General features: G+C 48.3%; 1 protein-coding gene across 14 annotated transcripts in view; it reads left to right on the forward strand.

Moving 5' to 3' along the window:
- The first annotated feature begins 895 nt into the window (after positions 1–895).
- The window catches only part of AFG2A (AAA ATPase AFG2A), a 281,537-nt gene continuing 268,742 nt past the window's right edge, over positions 896–13,690 (forward strand). For 12 of the 14 annotated variants that reach the window (XR_014792057.1, XR_014792058.1, XR_014792059.1 and 9 more), the window contains exons 1-3: positions 896–1,164; positions 6,281–6,405; positions 7,421–7,578. Coding sequence is in view for 10 of the 14 variants with exons in the window: in XM_084855975.1 (XP_084712101.1) it covers positions 1,032–1,164; positions 6,281–6,405; positions 7,421–7,578 (416 nt within the window). In the remaining 4 variants the exon portion in view is untranslated. The remainder of the gene's footprint in view (positions 1,165–6,280; positions 6,406–7,420; positions 7,579–13,690) is intronic. The other 2 variants (XR_014792060.1, XM_084855980.1) reach the window with 1 other exon arrangement.

The raw sequence follows: 13,690 nt of genomic DNA on the forward strand, positions 1-13,690 counted from the left end.
TAGCAATAAATAAATAAGGAAAAAATAAAAACCAAATCTAGAGCAAAGAACATACTATAATAATCCTGTAGTGATTTACCTAGGAGTAAACCCCATTGAGATAATTGGATTATATGTGTTAGGCTGCAATCCTATGCAAGCTTACCTTGTAGCAAACCCCACTGACCTTAATAGATCTTACGAGTAGATATGCATAGGATTCTACTATAAAACAACTAACAGCGCAACACTGTGTATATTTACTTAGACACAAGTCCCGCGAAATGCAACGGAACTTATTATCTGCCTACCACGTTGTTTTAGGATTGCAGCCTAAAACAACGATGTCTGCAGCGGCAATTATTCCGGATTAAGGGCATCTGCTTTGCACTGGAAGTTAAAGTGGAAAACCAGTTCGGTTCCAGACCGGACGTTTCAGCCAGGACTGTATCGTGCCCCCTTTGCGGACTGTGGAGCAAAGGGTGTGCGTCTCGCTCAGCCCCAGGCAATTCCGGTATTATAGTGAACTCGGTTCCCCGGGGTACGGCATCGAGATGAACGGCTAGAGCGACGCCCCGCCATTGGTCTCCAGAGCTGGCGCAGGGAGAAAAAGCGAAGTAGTCCGCGCTGGCGGAAATTATGGGAGTTGTCGCCCAACACACCTGGAGGAAACCAACTCGGGGAAGGCCGCTCTAGAAGCACGGGAATTCCCATGGTGAGAAAGCGAGAACAGAACACCACTTCAAATCTAGAGCGGGAGCGCCGCTAGGGCGTGCTGCGAGCGAGGAAAGCCCTGCGAGGGAGGGGAGCCTAGTCTGCCTTCTCGTTCCGCATTGGTTCCTGTACGCTTCCGCCACTCCCGCCACGCCTATGGAGCCCCGAAGCGCCGCTCAGTGCCGGAAGTGCGTGCCGCGCTGAGCGCTGCGCGGAACAGGCGCCTCGTGGGGCGGCGCCGGCCTCTGCGCTCCGCGGAGCGGGAAGCGGCTGCGGCTCCGCCGCGGGAGGGGCCCTTGGCGCGGCGGCGGCGGCGGCTCCCGCCCTCGCCCGCCGCGATGCCCGCGTCCAGGAGGAAGAGCCGGGCGCGGCCTCCCGCGGAGAGCGCCGCGTCCCCGCTCGCCTCGCGGCGCGCAGCCCCGGCGCCCCCCGCGTGGCTGAGCCTGGCGGCTGCCGAGCGCCTGGACGGAGGTGGGTGACGCTCGCGGCGCCCTCGGCGCCCGCCGCCTCGCTTCGCTCCCGGCGGCCGAGCAGGGGCGCCTTTCCCCGCGTGAGGAGCCGGCCGGGGGCACTCTGCAGCCCTGGTTCACGAAGCGCGCCGCGTCTGTTCGGGCCCGCCTTCCCAGGGGCTCCCGCCGGCGCACTTGGTTCTCCCTCTCATTCATGCTCACAACAGCCCCGCGAGGCAGGCTAGGCTGGGAGTGGCCCAAGCTTATTCAGCGAGCTCCAGGGGATTTAAACCTGCCTCCAGGCTAAGGGCCAAAATGGACAGTACGTTAAATGTGTGTCTGTGTCCGTTTGCGTTTGTTCCCGAGAGTACAGCTCCTGATCCAGATCGGGACCCTAGCTTGCGGAGTAGAGGAGCTTTTGAAATCCGGATTGGGACCTCTCCACCCACTCTAGAATAAAAATGAGGTGGGGGTTTGGAGACATAGCTTCTAGACATAGCTTTAACGTAATGTCTGTTTTGGCCCTGAGTCTAATAGTCTTAACAGCTACTCCACTCTGGTTCTCAGATTCTATTATTGTCATTTATTATTATTTTATTGAATTTATTGAATTTCTTAATCGCCCATCTGGGTAATTTCTTAATCACCCAGCCACTGTGGGCGATGTACAGCAATAGAACAGTTTTAAAACAATAAAATTCTCCTTTAAAACATATTTCTAAAAATACCCTAACTCACCCCAAATGCCTGCCTGAACAACCACGTTTTTAATGCGTGACGGAAACTCATGAAAGAGGGGAAATGGTGGAGTTCCCTAGGGAGGGAGTTCCACAGAGTGGGGCCACCACAGAGAAGGCCCTCTCCCCCACCAGCCTAGCTGTCCTGGCTGATAGGACAGAGAGGAGGCCATCCGAGGCTGATCTTGTTAAGCGGCCTGTCTGGTGTTGCTGGAGGCGCTCCTTGAGATAGGCTGGGCTGGAACCATATGGGTTTTTAAAGGTCAAAACCAACACCTTGAATTTGGCCCGGAAAACAACTGGTAACCAGTGCAACTCCTTCAGCACAGGAGTGATGTGATCACGCTGGTGGCTGCCTTTAATTAGGCGAGCCGTCACGTTCTGCACCAGCTGCAGCTTCCGAACCGTCTTCAAGGGTAACCTCATGTAGAGCGCATTGCAGTAGTATAGACGAGAGGAGACCAGGGCATGTACTACTGATGGGAGCAGATGGTCGGGAAGGAAGGGGCGCAGCCGCCGTATCAGATGGAGTTGGTACAGCACTGTCTGGCTCACAGTTGACACCTGAGGCTCCTTGGACAGCTGGGAGTCTAAAATGACCCCCAGGCTGCGGACTTGGTCTTTCAAGGGTAGCTGTACCCCATTCAACACCAGGTCAACATCCCCCAACCTCCTCTTGTCTCCCACCAAAAGTACCTTGGTCTTGTCAGGGTTGAGCTTCAGCTTATTCCTCCCCATCCAGCCACTCACTGTCTCCAGACATTTGGACAGGGATTCTACGGCCAACCTTGGTGAAGATTTGAACGAGAGGTAGAGCTGCGTGTCGTCCGCATATTGATGACACCACACCCCAAACCACCTGATGATAGCCCGCAGTGGCTTCACATAGATGTTAAATAGCACCGGGGAGAGGATGGAACCCTGTGGCACCTCACAAGTGAGTGGCCATGGGTCCGAAAACTCTTCTCCCAGTGTTACCCTGTGGTACCTGCCGGAGAGGAAGGACCGGAACCACCGTAACACGGTGTCTCCAATGCCCAACCCCTCCAGGCGGTCCAGGAGGATACCGTGGTGAACACTATCAAAAGCTGCTGAGAGGTTGAGGACAACAAGGAAGGAGCATTTGCCCCTATCCAAAGTCCTCATATCATCTACCAAGGCGACCAAGGCTGTTTCTGTCCCATGCCCAGGCCTGAAGCCCGATTGAAATGGATCTAGATAATCGGCTTCTTCCAAGTGCGCCTTCAATTGCATCGCCACCACCCGCTCAATCACCTTGCCCAAAAATGGCAGGATCGAGACTGGGCGAAAGTTGTTCAGAACTTGAGGATCCAAGGAGGGCTTCTTTAAGAGCGGTCTTATCACTGCCTCCTTGAGAGCTGATGGTATCACTCCCTCTTCAAGGGAGGCGTTCATCACCACCCTGATCCCTTCACTCAGCCTCTCTCTGCAGCTCATAATGAGCCAAGATGGGCAAGGATCAAGTGAGCAGGTGGTCAGCTTTATAGATGAGAGCACCTTGTCCACTTCATCAGAAGGAAGAAGCTGGAACCGATCCCACAAAACCGGTTTGCCATAGGCCGCCTCCTGCTCGCTAACTGTATCCATGGTGCACGGAATAACACCTAATCTGATCAATTTTATTTGCAAAGTGCCCTGCCAAGGCATCACAGGAGGCCTTAGCGTTAATAAAATATTATTATTATAGTATGTTAATATAATAATAATGATATAATAATAATTTACATTTCTATACTACCCAGTAGCCAAAGCCCTCTTTTGTCCACGATCCTCCTGGTGCTGTGTTGTTTAATGGGGGAGCACTTTAAGGGATACTAAGATCATGGCATCTGGCCCCATCACTTCCTGGCATATGGAAGGGGAAGAAATGGAAGCAGTGACAGATTTTACTTTCTTGGGCTCCAAGATCACCGCAGACAGTGACTGTAGCCATGAAATTAAAAGACGCTTGCTCCTTGGGAGGAAAGCTATGGCAAACCTAGACAGCATAGTAAGAAGCAGAGACATCACCTTGCCGACAGAGGTCTGTATAATCAAAGCTATGGTTTTCCCAGTAGTAACGTATGGCTGTGAGAGCTGGACTATAAGGAAGGCTGAGCGCCGAAGAATCGATGCTTTCGAACTGTGGTGCTGGAGAAGACTCTTACAAGTCCCCTGGACTGCAAGGAGGTCAAATCAGTCCATCCTAAAGGAAATCAACCCTGAGTGCTCATTGGAAGGACAGACACTGAAGCTCAAATATTTTGGCCACCTAATGTGAAGACAAAAGTCACTGGAAGAGACCTTGATGCTGGGAAAGATTGAAGGCAAAAGGGGAAGGGGACGGCAGAGGATGAGATGGCTAGATAGCATCACCGATGCAATGAATATGAACTTGAGCACACTCCGGGAGAGAGCAGAGGAAGGAAGGCCTGGTGTGCTATGGTCCATGGGGTCACAAAGAGTCGGACACGACTTAACGACTGAACAACAACAACAACTTTAAGGGATGCCTTTTAAATTCCAACTTAGAGGGCTGTGACATAGTTACTGAAGCACTGTACAGAAGGCATTTCAGTTTTGAGTTTCTTCCAACACAGGTGTATAGATCGTACTGTGTTACAGTTTGTCTTGCAGATTTCTTTTTCCACCAATGTGTCTGGAAAGCCCTTCCCAGTATATGTTTATTTAAATAAAAATAAATAAATAAATTTATATACCTCCCAACTGGCAGATGCCCTCCGGGTGGTTTACAATCATAAAATTCCCAAACAATAAAATAACAACCAAAACAATAAATACAACAACAAAAATATTAAAGCATTAACATATTTTAAAATGTTAAAGAGCGAAGTTTAATAATTTACTGTTATGTTTATCATATGCCTATAAAACAAAGTCTCTTTTTATTAAAAACATGAACTAAAAACATAACAATGAACCTTAAACATCCAACCCAGCATCAAAACCTGAATACCAACACAGTAAAATATAATACAAATACAATACAGGAGTTGTAGTACGACACATCTGGAGAGCACCAGGTTGGGGAAGGCTCAGAGTTTGGTAAACTGGAAAGTGGCCCAGAGCAGAGAAGTGAGAAATAGTCGGGATTATTTATCTGTTACATTTATCTATTCCTGCCTTTCGTCCAAGGGAGTGTATTTTGCCCCCCACTCTCTTGGCCCTACCCATGAACTGAGTGTGAGAAACGTTGCATATGAAAAAGCCCTCAGAATTTGCATCTGGAATTTCCCCCTCATAGGTCCAGTGGTTTCCTAACTCCCTTTTAAAAATTTCCCTCCAGTGAGCAAGAGACAGTACATGCTAGCTTTCCATCTTCAGTATCAAAAGGAGAACATTCTGTAGTAATTGCATGAATGCAATTCTATATGTAATGCATAAGGATTAATTAAAATGCAACATGGTATGTTGTAAAAATTAGTTGTATTTGTATGACCTGTTCCTCATGGGCCAATGGATGCATTCTAAGAGTGGCATGGCTGTCGCTTCTTTGTAGCTCTCTGCCACATTCCTTCAATAATGTAAAAATGGAATGGACTGGCAGGAAACATGCTGATGCTGTTGTCTCTCCCCCCCCCCCCCCCCCGTACCAGTATAGTCCACTCTGGATGATCCCATAGTTTCTATATTGTGCTATCAAGGCAGCATAGGATGGATCATGGGGGGAGATAACAGCCATGTTCTTTGCATAATGTAAGAATTATCTTTATACCTTACTATCATTGATTTCAAAGGCCAAAAATCTACATGGGTTCTGATACTAAGGGAGCAATCCTATGGCCACTAGACACTGTCTAGAGGGCCATAGGATATGCTCATTTCTGGGAACTGACCTCGGACCTGTGCTCCAAGGTTGGTTCCCGGAAAACCGACTGCCCCTGTCGTCTGCGCTGCCTTGGAGGCAGCGCGGAGAAGCCCCATCCTCTGCGCTCAACGGAGGAGTGCAGAGTGACTGAAAAGGGGCATTCTGGGGGGGTGTTCCAGGGCGGGGAGAGAGGAGCTGCGCATACGACACATCCAATGTGTTGTACAGCAGCTTCCTCTCCCGGTTGGCCCCCCCTGCTGCTACACAGCTGAAAATGGCTGTCTAGCGAAAAATAGCAAGGCAGGAGACATGTGGAAGGATCGATCCCCCTTGTGCCTCTCCTGCCTTGCTTTGGATAGGTGGTCGCCTCCGAGTTTGGAGGCAGCCAGCTGTCTAGTTAGGATTGCGCCCTAAATTGGGCAATTGAATTTCTGTAGCATATCACATTATATTTCTTATAGTGATTTTCTTTTCTTTTATTCTTTGAAAAACTCAGATTTTACTAATAAAAATTCTGGCTTGAGCAAGCTAGAAATCAGTGTGAAGTTTTGAATTTTTTTCTGTAATTTTAGCAGATGATAAAGTCCCCAAAGCATACAGAACCTCTTTTGTGCAGCTGGCACTCAGCAATATGAAATCGGCAAGTATATGCATAGGACGGCCAGTGTTGCTCACCAGTAAAAATGGAAGACAAGAGGTAATTATTGTTCTTTTCTTATTTAGGAGTGTGTGTGTGTGTGTGTGTGTGCGTGTGTTGGAAAAATGGTTGTCTGAATCAGTTAGAGGCAATTCAAACCTGCAGTTTCTGATGTGGTTCAGCCCTTTCATGGGATGTTTAGGAAGGGTAGACCAGCACATAAACGATACATATAGAGCAGGGGTGCAGAAATTCAGGCCCCGGGGGCAAATCTGGCTCTCTGGGATTCCCCAAATGGCCCTGCCCCCTTCCTCCCCCCTGACCACAATTCTTTTGATCGTTTCCTGGTTTTTACACATTTCTCCCCATTCTAAAAGGTTGAAATGCCTCTCCTATGGCTTACCTGCTGGCAGTAACTTAGAATATGCTGGTATTTTGAATATGTTTGGCCCGGCGCACCACTGGAATGTGGTCCCCAAGAACTTCTCCGAAATGACATTTGACCCTCAGGCTGAAAGACTGATTTTTCAAATTCTACACCCCTGATACAGAGATAAGATACTGACATTTGGGGTGGGGAAGTCCTTTTAAACAAGTGATCAGATCGCCAGAATTCAGGTGGGTGATCACTTTTTAAAAGTGAGAGCTTTGGCTATGGGGCAGTATAGAAGTGAAATGAATGAATGAATGTCTCCATATGTCAAAGTCCTCCTTTACATGTAAATCTTGCATAAGCAGGTGTACGCAAAGGGTGCCGCCACCCGAATGTAACTTAAGATACAACCTCGGAACTTATGTAAGATGCCTCTGTCTTTTTGTCTTCCCCCATGTCTCTTTTATGAGACAGAATTACGGGAAGGGAATGCTATTCACTATGCTGCTTTCTAGTCTTTGGTAAGGTGATGGTGGTGTTAGGCCTTCCTGAGGGGGTGTATTTAATGGTGTCTCTACAAACCTGACAGTTGAGTCTTTTCTCTGAGGGTTAATTTCAGCCATGGGGAGCCTTGTCAGGCTTGACTAATGATGCTGATGTTTTGTTAATGGCTGGTGAAGTGTTGGTTGGTATTTTGGGTAGGTTTGTACTGCATGGCCTGTTGCAAGCTTTCCTGGTGGAAGAATTGGCTTAAGTGGAATTACCCAGAAGAATCTGAAAGTGGTACCTGGTGATGCAGTTGTTGTCCAGCCTGTGACTGGTGCTGTGCTGCAGGCCGAGGAAGTAGAAGTAAAGCTGAGGTATGTTGATGTACGTGCATTTTTGCACCATCTCCCTATGATCAGGATTCAGACCTATTCTGAGTAGCGGGTGCATTTTGTGACTTGCAAACCTTTGTCTTTAAGTGGTGGTTACAGTTACATTTTTTAGCAGTTCCTGGTAGCTATCTCTCCTTATTGCTTTCAGATTCCTATGTTACCTGCTGGATGAGAGTGATGGAGAAGAAATTACATAGGCTAGGCTTCTCTGCAGAAGCCGTGGGCTATTATGGGCATGAGAAGGCCCAATTTCTTGTTCAAAGACTAAGATTTAGATTTACCATATTTGAGAACTGCTGCAAATAAAACCTCTCCATTACTCCATATTAAATATAATAATTTAAATAATTACAGAATATCTGCAGCCCCATATCTGTATACATTAACCATTCCAAAGTATAGAAGAGCATTTACTTCTGCCCATTTTAGTGTGCTGCCACCGGCACTATTAAATGGACAATTTAGTAAGACCCCGGTTAGTGAATGGATATGTTTCTGTGGTGCTGGAGTAACAGAATCGGTTGAACATGTTCTCTTACATTGGGATCTCTATGGGGAATGCAGAGAAATGCTAATTTCCCCACTATTAACAGCCTTCCCAGGAAGTAGCTCCACCACTTTGATATCTATTTGTTTAAGGGATGTGTTATCTTGGGTCACTGGAAGGGTTGCCAGGTTCTTTATGATTTCAGTGCAAACTAGGAAAAACACGATGTCATTTTCCTGAAAGAAGGAACTTCATGAATGTTTTAACTGTGCTAGTTTTAACTGTGTTTTATATGTTTTATACTGAATTTGCTGGTCTGTGACCTTAATAAATGAATTCAGACTTGCAAACCTTCTGATATCATGACAAGTGATTTTAATTACCTGTTTTCTCCATACTGAAATTTTCGTATAGCATCATGTGCTGGTCACATCAAACTTTAGCCTTTGATAGCAGTGTACTGGAACCCTGTGAATTGCAGCTCCCTGCGAGATGCCTGGAGCACACATTCCTTTATGCCATTAGGATAAGGGTGAGGAACTTGTGACCCTCCAGGTGATGTTGGACTACGACTCCCATAGTCGCTGACTATTGGCCGTGCTCCCCTTCATGGATCACTGCCTTGTTGTGGTGAAGGGGCTTGCGTAACTCAGTGAAGCCATAAGCTATGCTGTGCAGGGCCACCCAAGACGGACAGGTCATGGCGGAGAGTTCTGACAAAATGCGGTCCACTGGAGAAGGAAATGGCAACCCACTCCAGTATTCTTGCCAAGAAAACCCCATGGAACGTATCACAACGCTAAAAGATACGACGCCGGAAGATGAGCCCCTCAGGTCGGAAGGTGTCCAATATACTACTGGGGAAGAGCAGAGGGAATTTCCAAGTAGCGCCAGAAAGAGTGAAGCGGCTGGGCCAAAGCCGGAAGGACACTCAGCTGTGGATGTGCCTGGTGGTGAAAAGAAAGTCCGATGCTGCAAAGAACAATATTGTTTAGGAACCTGGAATGTAAGGTCAATGAATCAAGGTAAGCTGGAGGTGGTCAAACATGAGATGGCAAGATTGAACATCGACATCTTGGAAATCAGCGAACTCAAATGGACAAGCATGGGTGAACTTAATTCAGGTGACCGTTATATCTACTCCTGTGAGCAAGAATCCCTTAGAAGAAATGGAGTAGCACTCATAGTCAACAAAAGGGTGGGAAAAGCAGTCCTGGGGTACAATCTCAAAAACGACAGAATGATCTCAGTACAAATCCAAGGCAAACCATTCAACATCACAGTAATTCAAGTCTATGCCCCAACCACTGATGCCGAAGAAGCTGAGGTTGATCGGTTCTATGAAGACCTACAACACCTTCTAGAACTAACACCAAAAAAAGATGTCCTCTTCATCATAGGGGACTGGAATGCTAAAGTAGGAAGTCAAGAAATCACCGGGATAACAGGCAAGCATGGCCTTGGTGTACAAAATGAAGCAGGACAAAGGCTAATAGAGTTTTGCCAAGAGAACACGCTAATCATAGCAAACACTCTTTCCCAGCAGCACAAGAGGCGACTCTACACATGGACATCACCAGATGGTCAATATCGAAATCAGATTGATTATGTACTTTGCAGCCAAAGACAGAGAAGCTCTATACAGTCAGTAAAAACAAGACCTGGAGCTGACTGTGGCTCAGATCATGAGCTTCTTGTTGCAAAATTTCAGCTTAAATTGAAGAACGTCGGGAAAACCACTAAACCATTCAGGTATGACCTAAATCATATCCCTTATGAATATACAGTGGAGGTGAGGAATAGATTTCAGGGATTAGACCTGATAGACAGAGTGCCTGAGGAACTATGGACGGAGGTCCGTAACATTGTTCAGGAGGCAGCAACTCAATCCATCCCAAAGAAAAAGAAATGCCAGAAAGCAAAGTGGCTGTCTGAGGAGGCTTTACAAGTAGCTGAGGGAGGAAGGGAAGCGAAAAGCAAGGGAGAAAGGGGAAGAGATATCCAACTGAATGCAGAGTTCCAGAGAATAGCAAGGAGAGACAAGAAGTCCTTCTTAAATGAACAATGCAAAGAAATCGAGGAAAACAATAGAATGGGAAAGACTAGAGATCTCTTCAAAAAAATTGGAGATCTCAAGGGAACGTTTTGTGCAAAGATGGGCATGATAAAGGACCAAGAAGGCAGGGACCTAACAGAAGCAGATGAGATTAATACGAGGTGGAAAGAATACACAGAATTTAAACTGTTTTATTATATGCTGTACATCGCCCAGAGTGGCTGGGTGACCAGCCAGATGGGCAGTTAATAAATTTAGTAATAAATAAAATAAATAAACAGAAGAACTATATAGGAAAGATCTTAATGTCCCTGATAGCCATGATAGTGCGGTCACTGAACTTGAGCCGGACATCCTTGAGAGTGAAGTCAAGTGGGCCTTAGGAAGCATTACTAACAACAAAGCTAGTGGAGATGACAGTATTCCAGCTGAGCTATTTAAAATCCTAGAAGGTGATGCTGTTAAAGTGCTGCACTCAATATGCCAACAAATTTGGAACACTCAACAGTGGCCACAAGACTGGAAAAGGTCAATTTACATTCCAATTCCAAAGAAGGGCAATGCCAAAGAGTGTTCAAACTACCGTACAATTGCGCTCATTTCACATGCCAGCAAGGTGATGCTCAAAATTCTACAAGCTTGGCTTCAGCAGTATGTGAACCGAGAACTACCGGAAGTACAAGCTGGGTTCCGAAGAGGCAGAGGAACTAGAGAGCAAATCGCCAACATTCACTGGATCATGGAGAAAGCAAGAGAATTCCAGAAAAAATATTATTTTAATTTAATTTTTTATTATTTAATTTATTAATCGCCCATCTGGCTGGTCGCCCAGCCACTCTGGGCGATGTACAACATACAATAAAACAATAAAATTCTACAATAAAAACATTTTCTAAAATACCCTAACCCACCCCAAATGCCTGCCTGAACAGCCACATTTTTAATGCATGACGGAAACTCATTAAAGAGGGGGCATGACGGAGTTCCCTAGGGAGGGAGTTCCACAGAGTGGGGGCCACTACAGAAAAGGACCTCTCCCTCGTCCCCACCAGTCTAGCTGTCCTGGCTGATGGGACAGAGAGAAGGCCATCCGAGGCTGATCTTGTTAAGCGGCCTGTCTGGTGCTGCTGGAGGCACTCCTTAAGATAGGCTGGGCCGGAACCATATAGGGTTTTAAAGGTCAAAACCAACACCTTGAATTTGGCCCGGAAAACAACTGGTAACCAGTGCAACTCCTTCAGCACTGGAGTGATGTGATCTCGCCGGCGGCTGCCTTTAATCAGGCGAGCCGCCGCATTCTGTACCAGCTGCAGCTTCCGAACCATCTTCAAGGGTAACCCCACGTAGAGCGCATTACAGTAGTCTAAACGAGAGGAGACCAGGGCATGTACTACCGATGAGAGCAGATGGTCGGGAAGGAAGGGGTGCAGCCGCCGTATCAGATGGAGTTGATACAGCGCTGTCCGGCTCACAGCTGACACCTGAGCCTCCATGGACAGCTGGGAGTCCAAAATGACCCCCAGGTTGCAGACCTGGTCTTTCAAGGGTAGCCATACCCCATTCAACACCAGGTCAACATCCCCTAGCCTCCTCTTGTCTCCCACCAAAAGTACCTCGGTCTTGTCAGGGTTCAGCTTTAGCCTATTCCTCCCCATCCAGCCACTCACCGTCTCCAGACATTTGGACAGGGATTCTACGGCCAACCTTGGTGAAGATTTGAATGAGAGGTAGAGCTGCGTGTCATCCGCATATTGATGACACTGCATCCCAAACCTCCTGATGATAGCCCCCAGCGGCTTCACATAGATGTTAAATAGCATCGGGGAGAGGATGGAACCCTGTGGCACCCCACAAGTGAGTGGCCACGGGTCCGAAACCTCCTCTCCCAGTGCTACCCTCTGGTACCTGCCGGAGAGGAAGGATCGGAACCACCGCAATACGGTGTCTCCAATGCCCAACCCCTCCAGGCGGTCCAGGAGGATACCGTGGTCAACGGTATCAAAAGCCGCTGAGAGGTCGAGGAGAACAAGGAAGGAGCATTCACCCCTATCCAGAGCCCTCCTCATATCATCTGCCAAGGCGACCAAGGCCGTTTCTGTCCCATGCCCAAGTCTGAAGCCCGACTGAAATGGGTCTAGATAATCAGTTTCTTCCAAGTGTGCCTTCAACTGCACCGCCACCACCCGCTCAATCACCTTGCCCCAAAATGGCAGATTTGAGACTGGGTGAAAGTTGTTCAGAACTTGAGGATCCAAGGAGGGCTTCTTTAAGAGCGGTCTTATCACTGCCTCCTTGAGGGCTGATGGCATCACTCCCTCCTCAAGGGAGGCGTTCACCACCGCCCTGATCCCCTCACCCAGTCTCTCTCTGCAGCCCATAATGAGCCACGATGGGCAAGGATCAAGTAAGCAGGTGGTCGGCCGTACCGATGAAAGCACCTTGTCCACTTCATCAGGAGGAAGAAGCTGGAACCGATCCCACAAAACCGGTTTGCCATAGGCCGCCTCTTGCTCACTAACTGTATCCACAGCGTGCAGAGTAACACACCTAATCTGATCAATTTTATTTGCAAAGTGCCTTGCCAAGGCCTCACAGGAGGCCTTAGAATGCTCCAGTGGTTCCGGAGCCACAGGACCGACCAGGCTGTGGATCACTTGGAACAGCCTCCTGGGACAGCACTCTGCAGACGCAATGGAGGCAGCATAATATTCCTTTTTTGCTGCCTTCACCGCCACGTGATAGGCTGAAGATACAGCTCTAGCCCGTGTCTGATCGTCTTTGGAGCGAGACTTCCGCCACCAGCGCTCTAGCCGTCTCACCTCCTGTTTCAGAGCTCGTAACTGTGGATTGAACCATGGTGCAGTACGAGCCCTGTTCAGGGGGAGAGGGCATTTCGGAGCCACCCGATCTAATGCCCCAGTGATTGCGGCATTCCAGCCACCCACCAGGGTCTTGACCGAGTGGCCGTTGGCGTGCCCCAGAGAATCCCCAAGCTCGTTAAGGAATCCATTTGGATCCATAAGACGCCTGGGGCGGACCATTTTAATGGGTCCTCCACCCCTGCGGAGGGGTTGTGGAACCGAGAAGTCCAACATCACCGGATAGTGATCTGACCATGACAAGGGGGTGGTGGATATACCCCCGACTTCCAGATCACTCCCCGCTTCTCCAGAAACAAACACAAGGTCTAGTGCATGACCAGCTACATGGGTGGGCCCAGTTAGAATATGGTGCAGCTCCCAGGAGGCCATGGTCTCCATGAAGTCCCGAGGTGCTCCTGTGAGGATGGCTTCCGAATGTACGTTGAAGTCCCCCAACACCAATAAGTTAGGGGACTGTACACGCACATCAGAGACCACCTCCAGCACCTCGGCCAGGGAGTCAATCGTGCAGCGGGGTGGACGGTACACGAGCAGAATCCCCAGACTGCCCTTCGGGCCCAACCTCCAGTACATGCACTCAACAACCTTGGTCTCCCGGAGAGGGGGCCTGGTGAAGACCAAGGACTCTAGGTAGATAACAGCCACTCCCCCTCCCCGATCCCCAGCCCT

This window comes from Heloderma suspectum, chromosome 5, assembly GCF_057233095.1.
Source record: "Heloderma suspectum isolate Gila_16-S chromosome 5, 16-S_ref, whole genome shotgun sequence".
NCBI lineage: Eukaryota > Metazoa > Chordata > Lepidosauria > Squamata > Helodermatidae > Heloderma > Heloderma suspectum.